Source organism: Mustela erminea, chromosome 15 (genome assembly GCF_009829155.1).
Source record: "Mustela erminea isolate mMusErm1 chromosome 15, mMusErm1.Pri, whole genome shotgun sequence".
Lineage (NCBI taxonomy): Eukaryota > Metazoa > Chordata > Mammalia > Carnivora > Mustelidae > Mustela > Mustela erminea.
In genome coordinates, this window is record NC_045628.1 from 9,948,951 (window position 1) to 9,975,595 (window position 26,645).

At 39.9% G+C, this 26,645-nt stretch overlaps 1 protein-coding gene across 2 annotated transcripts in view; it reads left to right on the forward strand.

Annotated features, from left to right (window-relative positions):
* The window catches only part of NALCN (sodium leak channel, non-selective), a 313,018-nt gene that overhangs the window by 24,553 nt on the left and 261,820 nt on the right, over nt 1-26,645 (forward strand). For both annotated transcript variants that reach the window (XM_032314978.1, XM_032314979.1), the window contains 3 exons: nt 12,783-12,866; nt 14,031-14,170; nt 14,251-14,379. In XM_032314978.1, coding sequence (XP_032170869.1) covers nt 12,783-12,866; nt 14,031-14,170; nt 14,251-14,379 — 353 coding nt within the window. The remainder of the gene's footprint in view (nt 1-12,782; nt 12,867-14,030; nt 14,171-14,250; nt 14,380-26,645) is intronic.

Genomic DNA, 26,645 nt, shown 5'->3' on the forward strand with positions numbered 1-26,645 from the left:
CAGCAATGACCTCAATTCAGGTCCCACCTGGTAACAGCCTGGTCCACACACCACCGCCTCTGACACTGTGAACGTTGCCCAGGTTCTCCCTTTGTCCTCAGAAGTCAGTGTCACAGTTCTGAAAGTGAATGTCTTATTGACCAGGTTACGTTAGGATCTGAAGGAGAAGTCCTGGGGGTGGGGAAGAGCAGTTTGATGGGCCTGATAGTGAAGAGATAAAGGACAGGACTGAGGCTGGAAGCTTGTCTACAGATCGACTTTATTAATTCCCCAAGCGCCGCTCTCAGAGTGTTTGTTACTGCCTGAGTTCTCTCTTCTGATTTCCTCGTCATAGGGGCCTTTACCAAATAAACTCAAAAGAGCTCACAAGTATTTTGGAATTTCTATTAGTTTCCTGCTGATTACATAACTAACGACAATGAACTTGGTACCTTAAAACAACAGAAATTCGTCGTCGCACTGTTCTGGAGACCACAAGTCCAAAACCAGAACGTCAGCAGGGCGACGATCTTTCTGAAGATTCTAGGGGAAGCCCCCTCCTTGCTCTTCCTCACTCTGGGAGGCGCTGGGTGGTTTCTGACATTCCTTAGCTCGTGGCTGCGTTGCTCCAATCTTTGCGCCTGTCTTCATGGGGACTTCTTCCTTCCACGTGCCTCTCCCCTTCTTTTAAGGACACTAGTCATCGGATTTAGGGCTCACCCTAATTCAATGTGACCTCATCTTAACTAATTACATTTTTGAAGGACATTATTTCCATATAAGGTCACATTCTGAGGTTCTGAGTGGGCATGGATTTGGGGGACACACTGTTGAACTCCCTACAGAATTAGCTTCAGCTAGCCACTGGACTAGCCAGCGGCTTGCTAGTATCAGATATTGTAGGAAGCTTTGAAAAAAGCTTTCTGAAGCTTGCGGCAACTCACAGAAAATAGGCGTAGAAATGCAAAAGAGAAATTCAGTTCAATGTAGGAATTGAACTTGAAAGGAACTATCAAAGCCACAGCAATCTTAATGCATTTACTAAGAAACCAGTAAGCTGAGAGAATCACCAAGAGCCCACTGTGGCTACAATAAGTATGGGTCTATATAATATGACTGTAATATGGCATCCCCAACCCCTTAGGAAAAGTTGTTGGCTTATGGGAGCGGGGGGTACCTGCCATGCCTCAGCCAGTGGATTTCAGTGTGATTTGAAGATCACCTGGGTCTTTCACAGAGTCACTAGGTCAGATATCCTGAGCGGTAGGTTTAGATATGTTGAGGTGCCCAAAACTGATTGCTAAACCAGGAGGCCAACTTTGGGAAAGGTGGTCTTGTGAGGGCGGTAGAGGCATCCTTTATGCCACTGCAACTTCTCTCCCAGTACAGCCTAGCCCTGTTTTGAATTCTGTGATTCCCCAAAGGGCCTTTTATGACCCTGGCGCTCATGTATGTTGGTCATTCAGGCAATGCAATCTCCGAACATTCTTTGGGATTAAAACACCATGTGTTGATTTCTTTGAGATTTTAACTTGAAGGAACAGAAGCATGACATTTCCTAAAATAAAAGTTTTGTTTCTGAAGTTGTTTAATAAATGAAGACTTGGATTTCACATCATGAAGGTGACAGTAGACATCACGATGTCACAGTCTAATGATAAGAAGAACAGAGGTAGACTTAATATATCCATGCCGAGTGAACCGAGCACCGAATGAGCAGAGGTTTTAATGGTTCAGATATTAAAAGTCAGAGCAATCATTAGATAAAAAAAATATTGGATCCATGACCAGGCTGTTTTCAAAACCTTTTTAGTGAGTCATGCCCAGTATTTTCTGACTTCCGTCAGTTTTTGGATGATGAGCTGTTGATTAAGACTAAAAGTGTTGCTTTAATCTTCAGTCTTTAAGAGTTGAAATCTGAAAATGAACATCAAATACAGTCTGTTTTTCATTTAGGAATGCTTGGATTAAACACAAATAAACTACAGATTTTGTAATACTGACTTGCTAACATTATCTGGAAGTAATCATTAGAGCCTCAGATCTCATTAAAACTGGTGTTCAGTGTTTAAATGCTATGTGAGATTTGGGTTAAACATAGTTAAATAGGAAGTCTAATTTTCCTGAACTAAGCTTTAAATTTATCATCTCACTGAGTTCTCACCTTTGAGGTCACCACGGCAAAAAGTCATGACTTTATTCTTATTTTTGTAACATACATTTCTGCAGAAATGCAGGTGATGACATTCACAGGCCAAAGAGTTTATGTTGGGTTTGAGATTACATTCTGGTATTTAAAACTTAACTTACTTTCCTTTAGATTTGTACATAGATGTGGGATTTCTGGATTATAAGACAGATATGTTCTTAATTTTTTTTTTAAGAACCTCCCTTTTTTTTAAGAACCTCTCTTTTCTCCACATCATCCCCAACACTTATCTCTTGTTTTTAAGCTTTAAAAAGGATAAATCCTAACATGTGTGAAGTGGCATCTCGTTGTGGTTTTGATTTTCATTTTTCTAATTGTTAGTGAAGTCGAGCACCGTTTCATGTACCTGTCAGCCATCCATATGTCTTTTTTTTTTTAAGATTTTATTTATTTATTTGACAGAGATCACAAGTAGGCAGAGAGGCAGGCAGAGAGAGAGAGAGAGGAGGAGGAAGCAGGCTCCCTGCTGAGCAGAGAGCCCGATGTGGGACTCGATCCCAGGACCCTGAGATCATGACCTGAGCCAAAGACAGCGGCTTAACCCACTGAGCCACCCAGGCACCCTCCATATGTCTTTCTTACAGAAATGTCTATTCAGGTCCATTGTCCTTTCAAAGTTAGGTTGTTTCTTTTTGCTATTGAGTTGAAAACGTATGTCAACAAATAAGTTGTACACCTTAAATAGATACAATTTAAAATTTGGATTATATACTAAAACTGGAAAGAAATCTTGAACTTTTCATAAAGGCTTAATTTTAGCAAGATATCATCTGTTACAGTACATTGTATTGTTCATTTAAATTTTATTGACTCCACAATTTTGTATTTATGAATTTGTTTTGGTTTACCATTGCATGAGAAAAATGTAGGTGTTTAAGTTACTCCATAATAAAATGCATCAGCCCCTACACGGACTGTATGATTATTTTTTTTTTTTAAGATTTTATTTATTTATTTGATAGACAGATCTCAAGTAGGCAGAGAGGCAGGCAGGGAGAGAGGAAGGGAAGCAGGCTCCCTGCTGAGCAGAGAGCCTGACGCGGGCTCGATCCCAGGACCCTGGGATCATGACCTGGGCCGAAGGCAGAGGCTTAACCCACTGAGCCACCCAGGTGCCCCTGGATGATTATTTTTTTTAAGATTTTATTTATTTATTTGACAGACAGAGATCACAAGTAGGCAGACGGGCAGGCAGAGAGAGGAGGAAGCAGGCTCCCCACTGAGTAGAGAGCCCGATACAGGGCTCGATCCCAGGACCCTGGGATTATACCTGAGCTAAAGGCAGAGGCTTCAACCCACTGAGCCACCCAGGCACTCCTGGATGATCATTGTTCTAAAGGACCTCATGTTACTCAACTTTGAATTACTATGCTCTCATCACTAACCCTACTAACCCTACTATATATATATTTTTAACTTTTATTAAGCACCTGTCTTCCAAAAAGCTTATTTTTTCATAAAATATTTCCATACTTTTTCTACCTTAATTCATTTTCTAATAGTATGACATTTACCTCTCACTCAATTTTTTAGTGTCTTTACCCAGAAAATTTGCAAATATGTACTGTGTTTGTTCACTTGTAGGACTTATGCTTATGTTTTTCCCTCACACATCTAGGATCATTATGAATATATATGTGCATATCGTGCTCTATTTGAATCATCAGGTTATACTTTTCTTAATAAGATTTCACATTGTTTGTAACAAAGCTGTACAAATAGTTTGGTGGAAATCACATTATATGTACTGATTTCCATGCAATATTTCTGAGGAACAGTCCGATTTAGTGATAAAGTAACAGCAGTCTGTCATATGACTTCTGTTGGAAGACTATGTGTGCGTCGATATACACATATGTCAGAGATTTGGGGAAAGTGGGTGTTTTATTTTTGAAGGAGTGTTTTCCATGCATAAACTGTATTAATCCATATGAGATGTTTTTAGAGCAAAAAAAAAAAAAAGATTATCATCACATTGAATGCTCTAAAATTATACCTCGCTTGTTTAACAATGTATGGCACACCTGAAATTCAAATGCTTAAGGTACGGTGATCTAATAATACCTAGTTTATAGACGTATCTACAACAAACCAAACCCAGAAATTTTATTTTTCAAGAAGAAAGTACTGTAGCTGTAGCTTTCTGGTATTGCCCACAAATTTTATTGACCCAGTGTTTTGCCTAATATATTAAACTATGTATAAATATGAATTTAAGATGCTAAAATTTTGAGATACTGAAGATAAAAACTATAATTAAAAATATAAGGGAGAGTTATATTCTCAAACCCAAGTACAGTTTCCAAGTTTGCCTTTGATCATTCAGCAAATATTGATCGGAACACTTACTATACTGAGTGCGTCGCTGCCCTAGGAGAGACAAACAGCAGAGCCCCTGTCCGCAGAGAGCTTTGTGGATCAGACTTGTAAAGCACACATAAGCATTCCTAATTTTCTGCGTCTAATCTATTCCTGTAAATGTCTTCCAGCATGTTTCAGAAAACTGGGGCCTATATTAATTAATTTAATCAATTTAAATGGGGAAACCAATAATGCTATATAGAAACGCCAACCAACTTCGCCACATATCACTAGATCACTGTCTAACACTAGGTAGCAATCCACCTGTGCATTTCTGTATAATGAACAGCATTTAAACACCTATCACTCAATTATGTGTATTTCCTGAATTCAGGAATGGGTGTTTTGCACGCACCAAACAAAAGCAAGAGCATGTGCTCTTATGTAAAAAACAAAGATATAATATGTGAGAGGATTATCTACCATGTTGGATTGAATCTGTGAGGTCATCAGTGGTCAGGTGAGGCATCAGTTTACAGTAAAAGTGCTACTAATTACACTTGGATCATAAGGTCTAAGATTGTAATTGATGCATTGATTACAAGGTACAACCTAAATTTAGAAGAGTTAAACTCTGTCGGGGTAGGAGGTAGTATGTCTCAAAGTTAGTGAAATAATATCAGATGACCTGAGTTGGTAGACTCCTGTCTTAGGTCCTGCAAAAAGCTAACCTCAGGGAAGATAGGGAAAAGGAAGATTGTGATGCACTTGACACTTGTGTCTTGTAATACAAGATTCAGCTCAGAAGAACAGCAGAGCTATACATGCATTGCACACTGTACCTTCTTGCCAGATTTATGGGCAGTTTCCATGTTTCCACGAACACACACGCAGATTCATTACAGTGGTTCTTCTAGATACATAGTGATTTGGGGGCAAATATTTTTGCAAATATAAATGGCAGATGTTTGTATAGTGAGAATGCAGGTTGGGAGAGATAGGCCTTTGTTGTTCTGTGCAAATGCCATAATGGTATTCTGTAAAAGATACGGAGTGGGGAGGGCCCAAGAAATAGTGAAAACGTCTTCTTGGGGATATCAGAGAAATCTTGAAGAAGGAGGGGCAGGAAGCCGATGTCCCGAAGGACGAGGAAGTGTGGTCTGCGGCAGGAGTGTTGTGGGTAAAAGTAAAGGATTTCACGGAGGGAGAAAAGCCATACTCGGATCCCCAAGGCCCGGAACAGCCTGGCACTTTGGGGAGCTCTCGGTAGTGAGAAGTAGCAGGGGGGCCGCGTGTGGGATTCTGGGAAGGTGGCCGGCAGCACGGGGGAGGACTTGGCATGTCCTGGGAGGAGCTCGGACTTCATCCTGTGCTCAGCACAGGTGCACGGGGGATTCAGATCTGAGAGCGACAGGGTCTGCTCTGTATTCGGGAAGGTCACTCTGGAGGTGACGTGTCACCTTCGTTGTTTTGTGCCAGTGCTGTAATGGTGTTCTATAAAAGATATGGGGGAGGAAGGGCCCCAGAAATAGTGAAACTGAGGCAGAAAGTCCTTCTGGGGAGACCCATCTTCAAAAATTTTTCTTGGAGGCATGTTTTGTCTTAAGGATGTCACATCTTTTGTCGTGTTCCCCGCGCTCGCAGGTGTCAGCCGATTCACTCCCACTCCCCAAGCAGTCGTTCCTAATTGCCTTCCCATTACTTCCTGTTCTGAGAAGCATTCTAGCTCACCAGATCCCTGGAGGCAAAAATAGACCACTTGGGGGACAGAGGTTTGTGTTGTAAATCTTCCCACGTATCGCAGACGGCGAATTCTACAGACAATCCTCAGTTGTCTCTTTGTCATCTGGCAATAAACCTCGGTCAAGGTACCGTGCATGCTCTGCGCGGTGCTGAAGTGATAAATAACGATGCTAAGACCCAGTGACAGATGGGCCCTGGGAACTGGGAACAATAAATCATGTGCTCGGGAAATTGTACCAGTGCATACGATTTTGGAACTGCGAACTATATCCCTATAAATGTCTTCAGATGAATGTGTTTGTTTCTCTGCTTATTAAATACTTGCATGGCAATTTAAGTGACTCTCTAGTTCTGCATAATTGATTGGCAACCTCCAGTGTTTACCTTTGTAAAAATTGACAGACAGCTCTTGAATAACTCCTCAGCGGCCAGCATGCTGATTTCTGCCTGTAGTCCGGCTACATTCTTTGCTCTCCATTTTTGTTGATGGATCAACCAAATTAAAACCTTTCTGTCATACTTGAGGTGTTAAAATTTCCTGAGTACCGTGTGTACTCGGCTCTGGTTATGTAATTTGGAAGTAGGAGAAAGGGGTAGCTCATTATTTGCAAATATTATATAACTTGGGTATGAATACAGTAGGACTTTAAAACGATCTGGACATACTTCACCAGCTTCGATTAAAAGTCTTTGACACACAATCAAAAAGAGAATTTGGTAAATGTGTCAGACACAAAGTGTATTATGAGGTTATATTTCAAAGTGCCAGGTTCAGAGTGTGTATTTTATTTTTTTTTAAAGTTGTTTTGGGCTTATAAAGACGTAGTGATTCTCAGTAATGACCAACATGATATACATGTCAGTTCATTCCTGTTGACAATTGATTATAGCGCACAAATTATATTCACCTCGATCGGATTCCTGTCTGCGTGGTGGGTAAGCTTTGTTTCCTCAAAGTGGGCAAATCCAGGAGACATCCTAAAGTTATCTCATTAATTTCATCTGTGGTCTTTCATGATCATACAGGGAAAACAATCTTAACTTGAAGATATTACCTTGAAGGGTAATAACACATCTTTCTTTCTTCACCAGGAGTGAAAGAATCATCTCTTTTAAGGAGCAATGCTAATTTCAATGAATGGATGGGTGAACGCACGCATTTATGAAGCATATGAGTGCGCTTCTGACTCCATGTACTGTAATCTGCAGAAACGTTCCGAGATATTGTACATCTGCTTGTCTAATTCATTCATTTAATATCTGCTGTATGTCTCTCTCTGTGCTGGGTGGCTGAAAGTGTCTACTCTCCAGGTGTTACTAATCTTCGGAGAAGACTCAAATATTTATAGTGGGGATAGGCTGTTTGGTTTTTTTTTTTTTAAGATTTTATTTATTTATTTGAGAGAGAGAAGGAGAGAAAGCAAGAGCGTTGCGGGGGTGGGGTGGGTACTGAGAGGGTGAAGCAGGCTCCCCACTGAGCAGGGAGCTCTGCGTGGGGCTCCATCCCAGGACCCTGAGACCATGGCCTGGGCAGAAGGCAGATCTTAAAGGACTGAGCTGCCCAGGGACCCCAGGGGATATTTTTAATGCAGTGCCAGAGAGTAGGTTTAGAGAAGGTTTGAGTGGGAAACCCAAAATTCACAACTGGAATTGATAAACAGGAGGGAGTCCACTGTAATTCATTCAACAACAAGGTGGAAATTACAAAGGACAGTTCTGTAAGTTACACAAGACGAACTTTTTCCAGACCCATGACCTGAGTTTGCTGCTTGTTGCATTACATATGGGCTCAAACATTTATCAGCGTAGGCTATGGTCAGATCAGAGTCTGGAGAGGAAAGCTGGCACATACTTGGGAGAATTTTCAGGAAGACAGAACAGCATGAAGAATAAAGAACACGGAGCCTGGGGGCTCAGTCGGGTAAGCGTCCGACTCTTGGTTTGGGCTCAAGTTGTGATCTCAGAGTCATGAGATCAAGTCCCAGGTTAGACTCAGGCTCAGCATGGAGTCTGCTTGTCCCTTTCCCTTTGTTCCTCCCCCTGCTTTCTCCCTCCCTCTCTCTCTTTCTCATAAATAACTAAGATCTTAGGAAAAAAAAAAAAAAGAAAAATGAACACTAAAAAGCAAAACTAGAAAAATAAAGGCGGGGCAGAGGGTGGACATCTGAGTGTTACTAGTCTTTGTGTCCCAGCTCCCTGCACCATTGCTTACCAAAGGCTTTTATAACTATTGAATAGTTCTTGGGAACATGAGCCAAAAAGTATTGTATAAAACTTGTGCCCAGTGGCTTATTGCACACCTATTATCAGGAAAGTCAAAAGAAGCCGGTTCCAACTGACCATTACATACCATCCAGTGTGGGGTGTGTTTTGTTGGCAACAGGTAAATGCCACTATGAATTGCTGGAAAGTCTACAGCCAAGCTCATTCCAAACAATGCAACTGAACTGACTTCCTAATTCAGAAATAGTTTTCTATGTTATGCAGTGGAAGTTTTTCAAAGCCGGTTTTCACAATGTGAGCTTGTTTGAGTTAGACATGTTTGCACGCTTTGTGTGTGTGTGTGTGTGTGATTCCTTGCCAGGGCTTCTAAACTGATTTTAAATAATCCATCCTTTTATATAGTTCAGAGTATACTTTAGGTCATCCCGGCAACATTAGTTTCCTTAGCAAACAAATTTATAAAGTAAATAAACAAAAAATCAGCCACCTCTGTTTTGATAGCTGTATATTCTAAATCCGTGGGGTCCCAGGTCTTCAGAATTGACTTCATTTGTGCCAACGTAAAAGCAAAAAAACTTTAAAAGTTTTGTTAAAGCTACAATGTTCATCTTTTTAAAAATTTAATTTTGAAAGTCTGCTTTAAAAAACATAACACATGAACGTGAGTCAAAGACATCTATGGTGACAATGTGAACATCTGTTTCTCTTCCCTCGTTGGGTCCTGGCCACCCAGTCACCCTTCCTGAGAACTACCGCTGTTTATTCTCACGTTCACATTTTAAATCATCCTAAATATAACGAGGTCTCGTCCTGTCTCTTACTGAACATAATTTGTTACTAAAGCAAGTTAGGAGCAACAGTGGAAGTTAGTTGTCGTAACGCTATGTATAATGTTTTTTAATGACAAAAAAAGAAATAAAATAATAATTTGGGGGAAAAGGCCACATAAACTCATCTTATTAATAGTCCTCGCACCCAGCTGATCCCAGTGATCCTTTTTCAGCCAAACAGCCAAATCATTCCTATTTTAAATTTTAAATTAGCTTTTTTTTTTCTTTTGGTCTTTCCCTTTTTTTTTCTTTTCTTTCTTTTTTTTTTTTTTTTTTAAGTTCTACTTAAATTCCAGTTAGTAACATGCAGTGTCGTTTTGGTTTCAGGTCAATTTAGTGACTCAGCACTTCCATACAGCACCGGTGCTCATCGCAGGGGCCTTCCTGAATCCTCATCACCCATCTCTCCCCTCCCCCACCTTCCTCCCCACCCCACTCCCCCCCCACCTCCCCTCTGGTGACTCTCAGTGGGTTCTCCACGGTTAGGAGCCTGTTTCTTGGTTTGCCTCTTTTTCCCCCCTATTATTGTTTGTTTTGTTTCTTCAATTCCAAATATGAGTGAAATCATATGGTATTTGTCTTTCTCTGACTGACTTATTTTGCTTAGCATAATACGTTCTAGCACCATCCATGTCGTTGTAAATGGTAAGCCTTCGCTCCTTCTGGTGGCTCAGTACCACCCCATCGTACATACAGCACCTCTTTTTTAATTCATTCATCAGTCGATGGACACTTGGGCTCTCTCCGTAATTTGGGTATTGTAGATAATGCTGTTACAAACATAAGGGTGCGTGTATCCCTTTGAATTAGTATTTTTGTATTAGACCTCGTAGTGCCATTGCTGGGTCGTGGGGTGGTGAGGATGTGGAGAAAGGGGAACCCTTTTATACTGTTGGTGGGAACGCAAGCCAGTGCAGTCACTCGGGAAGACAATACGGAGGTTCCTCAAAAAGTTAAAGATAGAACTACTCTAAAATAGCTCTCTGCTGAGTCCCATAAAATTTTAGTTTTTGTTCTGGGAATTCTTTGCATTTTTTAAAACAATCACAACAATGCCTAGTTCTTAAAATAAACATCGTGATATTTCTCTCTCTCTCTGCCTAACATTCCAGTAAAAAATACATTCGTTTAGTAAAAATCAATTTGAAAATAGACACTTTTATTTTTATTCATAATACCTATCAACATATACTGTATATTTAACATTTTTTAAACTGAGAATGTAAATCATATAAGGGCAAGGGTTTTTGTTTTTCTTTTCAATCCTCTGCCATTACTGCCTCAAACACTGTCTAGATCATAAAGTTATTCTACACGAGTGAATGAATGAATGAATGATTGAACAATAAATTTTGAATTTATTGAACAATAAATATTAAGAAACTCAAGGGAATCTTTAAAGTGTAACTTTAGGGACGCCTGGGTGGCTTGGTTGACTGAGCGTCTGCCTTCAGCTCAGGTCATGATCCCAGAATCCTGGGATTGGGTCCTGCATCTGGCTCCCTGCTCAGCGAGGAGCCTGCTTCCCCCTGCTTGTGCTCTCTTTCCCTCTCTCTCTCTCTCTGACAAATAAATAAATAAAAATCTTTAAAGTGTAACTTCAAATCATTTGTATTCCATTATCTTTTTGGATACCAATTAAAATTAAAGAAAATTCAATTTTATATTGACTATATTGTCTATATTTAGATTATAATTTATATTTTCACTGAACTATACAATGGACAAGGCAAATATGATACTTTTAGTGAAAGATGTTTTGTGAGGTTTTGAGGACAACGATCTCATCCTTAAATTATTTGTTCTGTGTGTGTGTGTACGGCGTGCGTGCACACACACGCTTTCTCGAAACCAGTGCCTCCCGGAGGTGCATTCTTGTCATCATGTTTAAATCAACATATGATGATCATAACACTTAACAGGATCATTGTCCTCCTAGTTACCCAGACCCCAGGCCTCAGACTTTCTTACGTACTTCTTTTGTGAACTTTTCAAATATACAAATTACCAAATTTGGTTGATTCTCTGAGTAATGATAAAATATTTTAGGCATTTGAGAGTGAAACTTCTTTTCTCTAAACTCTTCATAGAATTAATCTTCTTATCTTCCCCACCATGTTTATAGCTTGTTACAAGTTGTTCTGTCTTACATATTAGTTGGGTGTGTACGTATTAGTTTTTCTATGCAAGATTGGGGTGTGTGTGTGTGTGTTTCAAGAGGCGTTATACATCCTCTTATGTAAAGTAGATGATTCTTCAGCATTAACTAAGTTGAATTTGCACTTCACATCTGGACCAGATAACTTCCATGAAGTGAGTTACCATACTGTTAGTTTTGTGAGTAATATAGATTATTTTTTAAAACTTCCCAGGGAGTCTTTTTGATAGTCTATTTATTACTAAGTGTAGGTAAGTTCTGGAAATTATTTTATTTTCCTAAATATCCTACCACAGATTTCATCGTTTTATTTAAAATCTTGGCTTTCTGTTCCGATTTTTATTTCCAAAGCAGATTCAATCAGAGCTGGTAAAGACAGGTATCACTGAATTCAAAACTGAGTTTCATGGATTATGATGGAGGTGGTGACTTAATGGGGCAGTCCTAAGAAAGCAAAGGTCTTCCTATTTAAGGTTCCAATTCTAATCTAGTGGGTTTTTCTGTTTTGTGGTTTGAAAGGGAAATTTTTTTTCTGAAATTCCCATTTGATAAAAATATGCATTCTAACGTCAGAGTAGATTCATTATTAAAAGATAAAAGTAGTGTGTCTTCTTTATCACATGTGACTCTAATTCAAGTCAATATATGTTTAATATATTTGATAATGAAGGCAATTTTCTTCTTCACGTTTAATTTAGCTCGAGGTGAATTCCTCGTTAAATTCCTACTCATGGTGTTTGATCCACAGGCTTAAAGGTCTTCATGCTGACCAGTATTGTCCTTACTTCTTGTAGGAAGAAAGCTGTTTTAGGACTTAAGCTGCCTCCTGTTGGGATGACCTCTGGTTTCTTAAATGGTAGTATCTGTGTGGCTAAGATAAAAAGTAGTGATGTTTTCTGTTTGTGTGAACTTAAAATTTTCCATGCGTAGCTCTGGAGCTACTTGTGTTTCATAAATTATTTTCTTCATATAAAATGCCATTTAAAACGCTAAAGGTGTTCCACCAGGCACCTGGGTAGCGCAGTGGTTAAGCGCCTGCCTTCAACTCCGGTCATCATCCCTGTGTCCTGGGATCGGGCTCCCTGCTCAGCGGGAAGCCTGCTGCTCCCTCTCCCACTCCCTCTGCTTGTGTTCCCTTTCTGTCTCTCTCTGTCAAATAAATCAATAAATTGCTATGAATAAAATAAAAAGCTAAAGGTACTCCTTCTGAAAGTTTCTTCAGTTTTGATGCAAAAATTATGGCTAGTTTATACTGAATTAACATTTGACCCTTCTCTCCACAGACGTTTTTTGAAATTCTTAGTTTTGCATGATAACTCCATGTGAAATTTATTTTTAGGGGGATAGTTCCTATGTGAAAGATCGCTGGTGTGTTTTTGATGGATTTATGGTCTTCTGCCTTTGGGTTTCATTGGTGTTACAGGTAATTAAAACTTTTAATTTACATGGGGATATTTTCCAAAATGTGCATTGTTTTGCATTGAAAATCTTAATAAAAATAGTAATCAATATATGTCAAATGTGATGGTGTAACTCTCTTCAACATCATGTTATTTTAAATGTTTATGATAAAAAACTAACATCTTAATCTTTGTCAGTCACATCTGTGGATTCTCAATCAGAAATGAACATCAATACTATAGCAAATTATTTCTTATTAAAAAATATAAAAATATATTTATTAAAATGAAGGACAGAGCATGGGATAACATTTCTGTATCTTGTAGAATAAAAAAATTTAAATATTAAAATTCCAGTCTTTTATGTGACTGAATCCCCACTAAAAACAGCTGACTAATAGAGCTACATTGGGATGAACATAAAATACCATATCGCAAATAGAAAGTGCCTTACTATGAGAAATGGAAAACTTATATTTAAAAGGCTAAAGGTGGGCTTTTACTGGGTAATAGAATTGATTTCCATGTGTTCATTCAGGCTTCATTTTTGTGTTTAATTCAACTCAAGTTAGTACATTCTTCATTTAAAAATTTAGAATATAATAAATTCAGTCCATCCTGCAGAGTCATGTCAGTGCTTATGGATGAGCTCTCCTTATTTTTACAGAGCTCGCCTCTCCAACAATCTGACTTCATCCTGCATATCCATGCGTTCTTTTCCATTTAATAGCTATTAAATGACTGACAAACGTTTTCTAATTATCATTTTTGCCTCTTTTAGTAAATGGTACAATTCCTTTTTTAATTTTTTTATAATACCCTTAACCCTCTCTCCATTACTTTGTGTTCTAGCTATTTTAAAAAGTTCCACCATTTTTTTCCTCACCTTATTGGTGAGGAAAATTCAGCCTACTTATTCTGTACTCGAAGTTGGCGCTTGTTTTATAATTAAAAACTGGGCTTCGATGAATTATATGGGAAATGAGTAAAAGCAGTGGCGTTTACATTAGTTCATGTGTTCATTTCTCTAAAGATAGCTATAGCTTCAAAAAGGACCATTTCAGTGGAAAAGAATGCAGGGCAAGTTCAGTGTGGCAAATCCAACAATGCTGCCTTGTGTCTGTTGTAAATACGGGCAAAGCTAAGGGAAGCTCTGAGCTTTTTTCTTCTTACCTCTTAATTCACAGGTATTTGAAATTGCTGATATAGTTGACCAGATGTCACCCTGGGGCATGTTACGGATTCCAAGGCCACTGATTATGATTCGGGCGTTCCGAATTTATTTCCGATTCGAGCTACCAAGGACCAGGATTACAAACATTTTAAAGTAAGTACTGCTGTTGTATAAGATAAGGAGAAAAGCTTATGACATTTCTGTAAGTTTTGCCTACTTTTTTTTCCCCCCAGGCGATCAGGAGAACAAATATGGAGCGTTTCAATTTTCCTACTTTTCTTTCTACTTCTTTATGGAATTTTAGGAGTTCAGATGTTTGGAACATTTACCTATCACTGTGTAGTAAATGACACGAAACCAGGGTAAGTTTCTCTATCTACTCACTGTGTTTTAATTTACATGATTAACAAAAAACTTTCTGCAAATCTTACGAGAAAACTCTGTCTAAGTTGAACAAAAAAGCCCTTATGTGCTCTGTTCTATATTCTCTCTTTCCTCAAAATTTTCTTGTCTGATTTTTTAACACAAGTATTCAAGGCAAGCCAGACTGAAAAATGTAACCCCTTGGGAAAGTAGACTAAGCAAATTCAAAGTGTGCATTTGGAGATTTTCTTCAGTGTGACAGCATGAGGAGTGTGCTACCATAATACCATCTGAGTATTTTCATTTCCTATTTAAATAAGATGGAAATGAGAAATGGTGTAACTACTTGGAAAAACAGGCAGTTTCTTAGAAAGTTAAACAGACACCTACCATGTATCCCGTTCATTCCATTCCAGGTGTCTAACCAGGGGAAGTGAAAACATATGTCCATAAAATAGACTTATACATAGTGACTGTATTTATAATTGCCCAAACTGCTAACAACCCAAATTCCCACCAACAGGTACATGAATAAACAAATTGTGGTATATCCATATGACGAATACTGTTTAGCAATAAAAAGAAGTATGAGAAATTGATATACACAACATCTTGGGTGAATCTTGAAATAATTATGCTGAGCAAATGAAGCCAGATGAAAAAGATGACATATTCTGTGATTCCATGCATACAAAATTCTAGAAAACGCAAGCTTATCTGTAACAACAAAAGGGAAACCAGTAACTGCCTGCGAGTAAGGTTAGGGATAAGAATAAAGGGTTACCAGGGTACATTAGGAAACCTTTGGGGTTGGGGCACCTAGGGAGCACAGTCGGTTAAGTGTCTGCTTTTGGCTCAGGTCATGATCCCAGGGTCCTGGGATCAAGCCCCACATGGGGCTTCCTGCTCAGTGGGGAATCTACTTCTCCCTCTCCCTCTGCCTCTACCCCGTACCCCCACTTGTTCTCTCTCTCCCTCTCTCAAATAAGTAAGTAAAATCTTAAAAAAAAAAAAGGAGGTTGGGGTTGATCAGTATGTTCATTATCTTGACTGTGGTCTGTGCACATGTTAAAATTTATCGAGCCGTATGTTTTAACATGTGCCATTTATTGTATGTCAAGTATATCTCATGATAACAGCTTAGAAATGTTTCGGGGAAAGCAGAAATCTAAGTTTCTTCCTATGGTTAGACAGTTGTTCCAGCACGACTTATCGTGTGCTGTGCCCTCTGAGTTTAACGCCACTTTTCTCCTTCACTAATTCCCTGTCTATATTTGGGTTTGTACCGATGGTCTCTGTTGTGTTTGATCTATTTGACTACCTTTTCACCCATATTACACTCTGGAACTTGTTTGGATTATAACATGGCTATATGCATCGGGTCATTTTCTAGCTTCCTGCCTTCTGTAGGCTCTGGACCTTGTTTTCTGCCTCTTGTGGCGTTAAAACCCAAACTCTTAGCTACTGGACACTTACTCCCCATCCATACCAATGTATTGTCAGTTCATGGACTTCCCTCTCTCCATTTTTAGTTCCCTCTGGCCTTTAGACCTTTCTTGTAAGCCCAGGTATGTATTTCTAAATGTTACCATTTATCCAGTCAATCTTGTTGTTTGTAATGGAAAGAGTTGAATTTAATATAGCCCAGTTTGCCAGAACTAACCCTCTGGCCCTCCTAGCTAACTTCCTCCCCAACACACACACACCTCCACCATTTTTTTAAATTTAATTTATTTATTTGACACAGAGAGATCACAAGTAGGCAGAGAGGCAGGTAGAGAGAGAGGGGGAAGCAGGCTCCCTGCTGAGCAGAGAGCCTGATGCGGGACTTGATCCCAGGACCCTGAGATCATGACCTGAGCCGAAGGCAGAGGCTTAACCCACTGAGCCACCCAGGCGCCCACACCTCCACCATTTCTCTCATTGTACTATGAATTCCTTGAGGACACAAAGGGCAAGGGTGGGGAAGATCCCTCTTGGGGCCAGTACCTAGTATTCTTGCACAGAGTAAGTACTTAGTAACTATGTCTTGAAGGCATGGTGCATAATACTTTATATTTAGACAGATAATAATAACATTGTGACAAATTGATATAGAAGAGGAAATTTTAGAAAAAAAGGGAGAAAAGCAAGCTGCTTAAATGTGACAAGGGAGAAATGGTTAAAAAATAGAAAAGCATTGCTAAGAGTGGAGAGAAGCGGGGAGCTGGCACACGCAGACAGGGCGGGGGAGTGTAAGGAAGAGGTAAGGGGGTTGCCTGCGTGGGTGAGGAAAGAGACACATGCGTGGAATAAAGACTGTAGGTAGTTGTTTTTTGTTTTGTTTTGTTTTTTTAAGTGTATGTAGGCTGTAAAATGTGTCTAGATTGTTCCGTGAGTGAATCTGAAGGTGGGAAAAAGATATTGTGTGGGCGGGAAACAATAGAACAGAGGCGAAGAGCAGAGGAAGATTCCACATAAGAAAGCTGCTGTGTTCTAATAGCTGCAAGCACAGGAAGCTGATTTAAAGTTTCCATTTTGTTAAAAATCAAGTTAGAATGTGTGAGAACTCTAAAGCTTGTTAGAATTGTAAAACTAGCTAGAAGATCAAGCATCCTGCTGGCAAACCTAAGGTGGACCCGTAAACAGGGAAGAGGTAGAGCAGCATCTCTGACCTCAGGGCCCTTGCATCACTTCAGAAAGTGATCTTTGCCATCTCTTCACCACACCCAGTGCTAGGACATGAATGGCTTTGAAAAAATTATTCAAAGACCTCTTGTATTTTCAATATTAGTGCTCCAACTCATCACTTTTTCCTAAAAATGGAGTTCTCTATGCAGAGTTAACCTGTGTTTTGGCAGAATTTTCAGTTACTCCAGACAAAGCAGTTATGGAGGAATGTCTGCATTTTCTCTTTCCCGTATTTATAAAATCTGCCTGTTAGCTTTATGAACATACACATTTATTTTGCCTTCCCTTTATGAGACAGTTTCTCTTTGAGAAGAAGATAGTTAACTAGCTGCAGAGTAGTAATATTGCTCATAATAGCAATTTTCGTTAAGTTTGACGATTCATTTCAAGGACCAATCCCTTATACCATTTCCCTTTAATTTTCAATTCACTATTAACCGATTCTTACTGAGAAGCAGAAAAATTGTTGATTCCGTTTTACCATGAGTTCGAACCAGACCTTAATTTATTTTTAGAGACTTAAAAACCACCCGAAGTCAAAATAAGATGTGTAAAAATCCCAATTAAAAAAAAAATTCCAACCTTTTTGTTTCCTTTGGTTGAACTAGGAATTTCTCATAAACATCTCTGAGTCAGAGATTAAAATACAGTATGATGGCTGTGTTTGCAGAGACTGGTGTTGCCAGTCGCTGTCAAGAACTCGTTTCTCTTAATTGTTGTCCTTTACAGTCGTCCGATTTCCACTTAATTGATTTGCATGCACTGTAGCCTAATAATGGGAGCGCTTGCAGGCAGAGCTGTGTCTGCTCAGAAATATATCCCACGTTTCAAGGCTGAGCTCTGGAATTGATTATGAATAGTCTGTGAGGCAAACAGGATAAATAAGGAAGCAACTCAATCCACACAGTTTTGCTTTTAGATGGAACTGATTTCTTTTAAAGCAGAGAGAAAGGAGTGTTCGCTTTGTCCTTGGGAGCATTACTCCTAAAGCCTCAGATCCTTCTCTGATAATGAATGGTGACCCAAGGCAATTATGGAACGAGGCATGGGATTTGACTAAGCAAAGCAGTCCGTATCCTAAAGAAATCTGAGAAGAGCCGTGGCTTCTGGCAGAAACAGGTGTTGCAAAATGTCGAATGGGATGGCAGAAATCTCCCAGAAGCTACAAGATGAACATGTGAAAATGAGCTGGTAGGTGAGATAGGAAAGGGGAAGACTTATCTGCCACCGGATTACCATTCCCCGAGAAAGGAGCGAGATTTAGTCCTTGCTTCATATCAGATAATGAAATCTTCTTTCCGAGAGTGAGATAATTAGAAAAACTCTGAAGTAAACAATTGTAACTCTGAAGTACATAGAAGTTGACTCTACGGAGAACAGGGTTCCGTCAGGAGTTCGAGTAAATGCTTACAATGGCTGAGCCATTAGTTTGAGATGTGGAGGTGGGGGAACCACACATCACAGATGCTAGGACGATCCTTGTCTGTCCTTTCGGTGGCACAGTGATTACTAACAGCTTTCTTTTCCATCTCAGGGGAATTATGGGATGGTCACCCCCCCACCCCCCGGGGTAGCTTGTAGGACTCAGTGGTATTTTATAAAATATCACTAACACTTAGCCTGGAGACAATATAGAGTTGGATTTGGGTTAGCTTTCTCTTGTAGGTCCCACAGAATGTTTAAATTTATCCTTTAAGGTACTTGGAAAATAAATGAATTATTGGCTTATCCATTCTGTTCGCAAAATAATGAGGTTGTTTTAATGGAAAGGTCAGGAGAATTAAAAATAGAAGTGTGGTAGAACCTGAAATATTAATTTCTAATTTCTATGGACTTTATCAAGAGGGAATTCTGCAGAATATGTAAAATCATGACTGCCTCAAATTCATGCAAAGGTCTTTGAAGTCTTCTTGATTTATATTTAAACTTCTTTTGAAGGATGAAGACAGACTGCTACATTTAACTTAACTGGATTCCCGCAGAGATGTCTGCTGGGTCGGAGATAGAAGAACAAATTTGGATAAATCTGTGTTGGAAAGCTCCTCTTTAAAATATTTAAATAAGAAATTAAAATGCTCTGATGGGTGCATGTAGATTTCTAACTAATTTAATAGCAACATTTGTGGCACATCTAGTATATCTCATATATTTTGCTTCTATAACTAATTTTTAGAGCAACATGAAAGCAATTATTTCCCCCATTTTGCAGATGAAGACCCAGTCCCAAAGAAATTAAATAATATGTTTATCTGGTAAGTGAGAGCACCAGGATTTGAACTCAAGTCTGACTTCCCAGCCCATGCTTGATTGCCATTTGAGCAACATTTACCATATTGTAATCCCACATTTGTAAACCTAGATGCACATATAGATCCACATCACATGCATACAGTCTTTAGATGGCATAGAGAAAATGAAAGTCCGTATGACATCTGGTTTCTTTCTATCCCCGTGTAGATATTATGTTCTAGGGGATTCTGCCCCATCCAATCTATAAAATAGTGACATGCAATATATTTATATTTCTCCATAGATTTCTTTTAAAATGGTTGTGCATACCCATCTCCAGGATGTGGCCCAACTGAGCCACCAGTTAAATCAACCTTTCACATATTATGAATTTTTAAAAAATTAAATATAAGAAAATATTTCAGAATAAACTGAATTACCATATAAAAGTAAATACCAAAGCAATTTTTACCAGAACAGCAAAACTATTTTTACGTCTTTAGTATAAAAAAGAAAAGAAAACCCTACACTTTGAAAAAGGGTCTAAAAGATGGTGGGTAATTTCTTTAGATCAGTTACAATATAGCACTTCTTTTGAGCTTACTTCCCAAAAAGAAGAGAATGTAATAACATAGGTTATAAAACTCTGACTTACATTAGTGGTAGATAACTTTCACTGAACAATTAATACTGTTTCACTGAACAATTAAAACTGTTTTATTTTTTCCCCTCATTTAATACCCACAACGACCTATTGATGTCATATTCTATTTTCACACTCTGTATTACAGCCCAGGAGACTGAGGCTTAGTGAGGTTAAGTAAGCGATCCGAGATGACACAGTGTGTAAGAGGTGAAAGGTGGGTTGAAACCCAGTTCTCCCGGACACCGATTTCTGTGCCTTTAAGTATTCAACGGTACCATGGTCAGTGTCTGAGGTGATCTGCAACATGTGCGTGTCCAAAATATTTGTGTATAATGTTTCGTTTCCCTTGGTTCCAAGGAGCTTGTGCTTAAGAGACAGGCTCTGCTTGGGGTAGAGTGGTGGTTAAGATCGCTTGTATTAGGACTGAATTCTGCCATGAGGTCCTGGAACCATATTATATGAATGCACATGAGGATCCCTGACAATTCAGCCCCTCGCAGATAGCACTCACTGTAGTTGGCCTGTGTAGAAATCACACCTCGCCTCATTCTGATAGCTCAGGTTCAACGTGACCAGCCTGCTTTCCCTCCGATAGAAAACACAGTTGTGTACGGTGACCATAACAGCACAAGCAGTACATTTGGGGAATTCTTTTCCAGAACGAGATCTCTCTGATGGAGAAAATCATGTGGCAAGCTCTGTAAAAGTACTAACTCCAAGCCACACCCATAGATTCATATTTATAGCAGGGCTAAGATTCTCAGAATCAGTTGGATTAGAAATCAGTGCTTTAAAACCTTAGTTTTACATTAACACTCCCAAAGAAGTGTTAATAGAGTAGAACACAGGCTTTGCATGGCTTCTTCAAAGATAAAACTGGAGTCTTCAAAGAATGCTAAGCTTTCAGCCGCTATACCCCCACCTGCGGGGAACTTGACTTCCCTGTTTCCTGAAGGCTGGTTCCTTAGATATGTCTAAGAAGCACCAGGGGTGATCGGAGCCTCTTGTCGTTCCAGAGACCAGTGGAGGGTGTGCCCTGAGATCTGCAGGCCAGTCATCTCAATACTGTGACTCAGTGACTCCTGCTTTTTTTAGGTCTAGTGCCTGAGCTGGGCAGGTGTACTGTGTGGTTGAGGGTGCCCAGGGACTGGGGATCTGGCACATTCCACATCCTTCCCTGATTTTCACTTTTAAGGCAGCTACGTGTTCTTAGCACCAGTGAGCCCTGACATCATTTGACCCCAAAGGATGGACCCCTGTCCGAATGGGAAGGAGTGTTGCTCCCCGCCATTCTCAGCCACACTGCAGCCGGTAAACATGAGTCTGTTTGGAGTTCCTCACACGTGTGTGGCACTTAGTGTTCCTAATTGCTAATTCATAACGTGATCTCATAGGTTAGACATGATGATCCTCGTGAAAGAGAAGAGGAAACAGTTCCTTGCCACCCATGAATTATTGGGCAAAATCACCAACTGAAAATCTGTAATCTTGGCCCCGAATTCTGGTGGCCATTTCCGGCCTGCCAACAGACTCCTTCCGGATAACTTCTCAGCCCAGATCTTGTGGTTTCTCAAGCGAAGGGAAAAAGAGTCACTGCTTAAGGAGCCCTTGGCCTCGGTTCGCAATGTCAAGGGTGGTAGCCTTTGTCTTATGACCTCAAAACAGTTTCCACGTTTCCAGTTTGGAGCTGATCAGTGCGAGCTCTGTGTCCTGACACTTCACTTTCCTGATGCTCTGAATACATTTATGTACCTCTCCTTGCCGATCCCTTGCTCAGATGCCAGTTTCCCGGTCCCTGACACATATCAGCACGTATTGCCCACATCGGCAAAATAGTGAGCAATATAATTAAGGAGGTCAAGTTGGAGAAAAGAAATGATTAAAAGAACTATTCAGGGGCGCCTGGGTGGCTCAGTGAGTTAAGCCTCTGCCTTCAGTTCAGGTCATGATCTCAGGGTCCTGGGATCGAGCCCTACATCAGGCTCTCTGCTTAGAAGGGAGCCTGCTTCCTCCCTCTCTCTGCCTGTCTCTTGTGATCTCTCTCTTTCTGTCAATAAATAAATAAAATCTTTAAAAAAAATAAAAACAAAAAATTTTAAATTTAAAAAAAGAACTATTCAGATACAACAAGGTACGATGATTTAAAATGCTTGCTTTCAAAAGAAAATCATGTTTTGTCATTTAAATTACATACACTATTTGAAAAATATCTAATTTTACCATTTTGATACACGATGAATTCAGTTCTTTATAGTATGGCTTTGTCAATCTAGCCATTCAGGAAAGGATTACAGAATGGAAAATCAGGTTAAGATACTCTCAGCTTTATAGTAAGGGGAAATTTATTCCCCAAATTCTTAGAAAACAGGCCATATTTACTTGTTTCTAAAAAGTGGTGTAACGTCAGTATTATTTCCTGCCTCAGACTATTTGTCTTGTTTCGTAATCCCTCTAAAAGTCCCAGAGAGCAATTAAAAGTTTTCAAAAACCACTAAGTAGTGTCTTTTCTGCAAATTCCAGGGTGCGGCTAGTGCTGCAAAGCATCCAGCATTAGCAGTAGCCAGGCCAGTTCATAAGAGCTTTTAATTAATCCTGAAAGCGGAGGCCAAATAGGAGTGAGAACGAAGCCAGATGATTCTCTGGAATGAACCCCAAAGGCGGGAGCTGTCCGAGCAGGTTTGTTGTCAGCACAGGAGAGGGACCACCTCTGAATGCAAGAAAGTGAGCCTTGTTTTTCTGCCTGCCACTAGGAATGAAGCAAGCCAGGCCCCAAGGTATCAAAGGATACATTCACTATCCTCCCAAGGGCAGAGATTCTGTGTGTGTGTGTAAGAAAGAGAGAGAGAGAGAGAGAGAGAGAGAGAGAGATTCACTCCATGGGTTCAACCAGAAGTATGTTCCATTCATGACTTCTCTCTAGAACGTACAATGTAAATAAAAGAGAAACCTACTGATGGCCGTAAATGACCAGCTGCTCTTAGGCACGGTGTTCCCTGTTGCGTATGGATTTGTTGTGCTGCGTACCTCCTTTGCAGCACTGACAGTTTCCTTGTAGAATGCAAACTTCAGAAACACATTTGGTGTAGCTGAGCCGCTATGAGTATTTTTTACAACAAAGGGACCACATTTTGGCTGCAAGAACACAGTGTTTTTCTGCTTATGTTCAATTCTTCAAGGGAAACAAGAAAAATATAAACAAGAATCTGTGTCTTTATCTGTCTTTCTATCTATATATCTTCTGTAAATTCCTGTCATAGGTATATTTTGTGGAAATCTTGCAAATAACTTCAGTAATGATCTCTTTTGTAAAATTAGCGTGTTTGGCCTTTTTGGCCATTCTCACAAATGAGGGACAGATTGTAGTCAGCTCAAGTATATCAGAAACACTTTGTCAGTTGTGGGGGAAGCACAGATTTTTGTCTTTTTCCCCAATATGCCAATCTCTGAGAATGTAGTTTAGAAATTGTTTGCTATGGTAACAAGTGCTTGTTTACAAGCCCTGAGAGGAAGCTGTGAACAAGCTGCACCCTATGAATGAAGGGGTAAAAAAGTTGTTCTCTTTCTGTCCCTGCAACTTCTTATTCTCTCTCCTTGCACACACAGGCTCTGGCATTTCCACTTTCCAGGATGCCCAGGGCAGGGGGTTAGGAGGGCGGCACATGTATCTGCCCTAAATCTTGTGTCTGTTGATCCTTTAGTGGTCACATGACCCCATTGGGAGACCTTCCCAGTGGTCACCATCCACCACCTACAGGTGCTCCTGTAATGCTGGGAGCCGATATCTCCCTCTCAAAGCATTCATCATGCTCTACTGTGGTCATTCCTTTTCTAGGTGATAAAGCCTCTGATCTGGAAATATCTTCTTAGTCATCTCCATTCCTAGCATGTTATGTGGCATAGAATAGACCTTTCAAATTTAATCATTTTGGATGAATAGATGGCCAAATGAAATAAAGTGGCCACACCAAGAATATGGGGAAAATAATTGCTGAAAAGGGGCTACGTAACGATAAGCATAGTTATGTCCATAAGTTGACAGTCGTTACAGAGGGCCAGCACTAAACGTGTTGCAGCAAGCAGTGACAGCAGTTTGATATCAGTAGAGAGAAATGACAGTGGGAGTAATGAATAGAGCAATGTGAACGCAACATCTTGAGCTGTTGCGTTTGGCGTCAGTGAGTCCTGTGGAGAGATGAGAACAGAACACAATGGGCACATGGTTCGCATGATTATTATTACCTTTCTTTTAAAAACGTGAAAGTGCGATGAGGTCATTGTGTGGATTGTTTTTTAGTAATAGCTGAAAAGGTTCTCATTTTACAGAGAAGGAAACTGAGGCTCAGATGGCCAAAGTGAATTGCCCAAGGTAATTAAGTTGGTTAATCACTGAACTGAGATGATAATTCTTGTGCTCCCCTATATGGCTCAATCAGTGCTCTCTACTATGTCTACTATCAGGAGTAATGATTAACTTAAAACTGTACAACCCTTAAGTGCTGAGGTATTGTTTGGGGGTAGTTACAAACAATATTAGCAACAAGTTGAGGACACAATTTCTTAGATCTCAGACCCTTACATAATGTTATTTGTAAAAATGATATTTTAAGAATTAAGAAATAAAGGCAGCTGGGTCAGTTAAGCTCAGTCATTTAAGCATCCAACTCTTGATTTTGCCTCAGGTCATGATCTCAGGGTCATAAGATCAAGCCCCGAGTCAGGCTCCACACTCAGCTGGAAGCATGCTTAAGATTCTCTCTACCCTCTGCCCCCTCCACCTTCCCTCTGTCTCTCAAAACAAAACAAACAAAAAAGTCATATGTCAGGCAGATAATTAATGTCTTTTGAAAAATAATTAACCGCTCCAAGGGATTCCAGTATTCATTTTGAAACATGGAAACTACTAAAGCCAAAATTTAAAAAATGGAAAATCCATGCCAATTTTTATACCACACTTAGAAGTCCCATAAAAACAATAGGATCCAATCGTTGAAGAATTTCTTGTGTAGTTACTTTATAAGCAAACAAATAAACAAACACATAGATAAATTTGCCATAGATTTAAATAATGGTGGAAAAACACATACACATTCCCTCAGTCAGCCAAAAAATAGTTATGATGACATCTACTATGTATTAGTCAAGGTTCTTCAGAGAAACAGGACCAATAAGATGTGTACATAGAAAGCAATGAGATTCATTTTATTTATTTACTTATTTATTTATTTTTATTTTTTTAAGATTTTATTTATTTATTTGAGAGAGAGAGAGAGAGAGAATCTCCAGCAGAGCAGACTTGCTATGGGGTTTGATCTCAGGACTCCAAAATCGTGACCTGATCCAAAACCAAGAGTGCAACACTCAACTGAATGAGCCACCAAGCACCCCAGTGGGATTCATTTTAAAGAATCAGCTTGTGTGGGGCACCTGAGTGACTCAGTGGGTTAAAGCCTCTGCCTTCGGCTCGGGTCATGATCCCAGGGTCCTGGGCTCGCTGCTTGGCGGGGAGCCTGCTTCCCCCTCTTTCTATCTGCCTGCCTCTCTGCCTGCTTGTGATCTCTGTCTATCAAATAAATAAATGAAATCTTTTAAAAAAAAATGAATCAGCTCATGAGATTGTGGGGACTAGCAAGATCCAACTCTTCAGAGCAGGCCAGAAAAGCTGGAAATTATGGAATGGGCTTGTTGCAGTCTTGAATCTAAAGGTAGTTTGGAGCCAGGATTCTTTTCAGAAGACTTCAGTACCTTCTTTGAAGGCCTTCAGTAGATTAGATGAGGCCCGCTCATCTTATGTAGAATAATCTGCTGTACTCAAAATCTACTGATTTAAATGTTTATCATATCTAAAAAAATACCTTCATAGCAACATTTACTTGGTGTTTGACCAAACAACCGGGCACCATAATCTAGCCAAATTCACTCATAAATTTAACCATCACAGACTGTGTGTCAGGGACTATATGGAATTGGACGCTTTGCTGGGGAATGAATAGTAGAGTTTGGAAGACGCCCAGTGAACAGCTGACCATTCAAACATGAATTTCACACTTCCCAAGAGCCCAAAATATCAAGTGTGGGTACTTTGAGAAATTACAGCAGAGATGTCTAATCCAGTCTGAGGGACTTGGAGTGGCTCCCTAAGAAGGTGACATTGAGGCTGCGGGCCCCAAAAGCTGAAAGATGGGTTAACCAAAGAAAGATGAGAGGAGAGATTCCCAAGCAGAGGAAAAAGTCCAGAGGTAGAAGGAGCATACCAAGAGCTGGGGAAGCCCACCATGGTTGGACAGCAGGACACTTGAAAGGGGAGGAGCCAAATCCTTCAGGATCTTATGGATGAGATTTGCCACAGACAGACCTCAGTTAAGACAGGTTATGAAAATTCTGTCTTAATGCTCTGTGGCTAGTAGGTCAGAAGGGCTAAGAGTGGCTGCAGGATGACCTGTCAGGGGACTAGAGAGTGGTGCAGGAGGAGGTGGACATGGTGAGAGCTGAATGAGCTCAAAAGATATTTTGGAGGATTAAGGGACACATGACGATGAGTTATGGAAGTTGGGGCAGAAGTAGGTGTCAAGGAGATTCCTCAATCTCAAACTTGCTCGGTACTTTGGATGAAGGTCTCATGGTGCTGCTTGTTATGAAGAACTGTTGGTGATGGAGTCCATGTTCAGTAAGGGGTATAGAGTTGGAGACACTTGGGGTGTAGCAGGTGGAGACATCTAATAG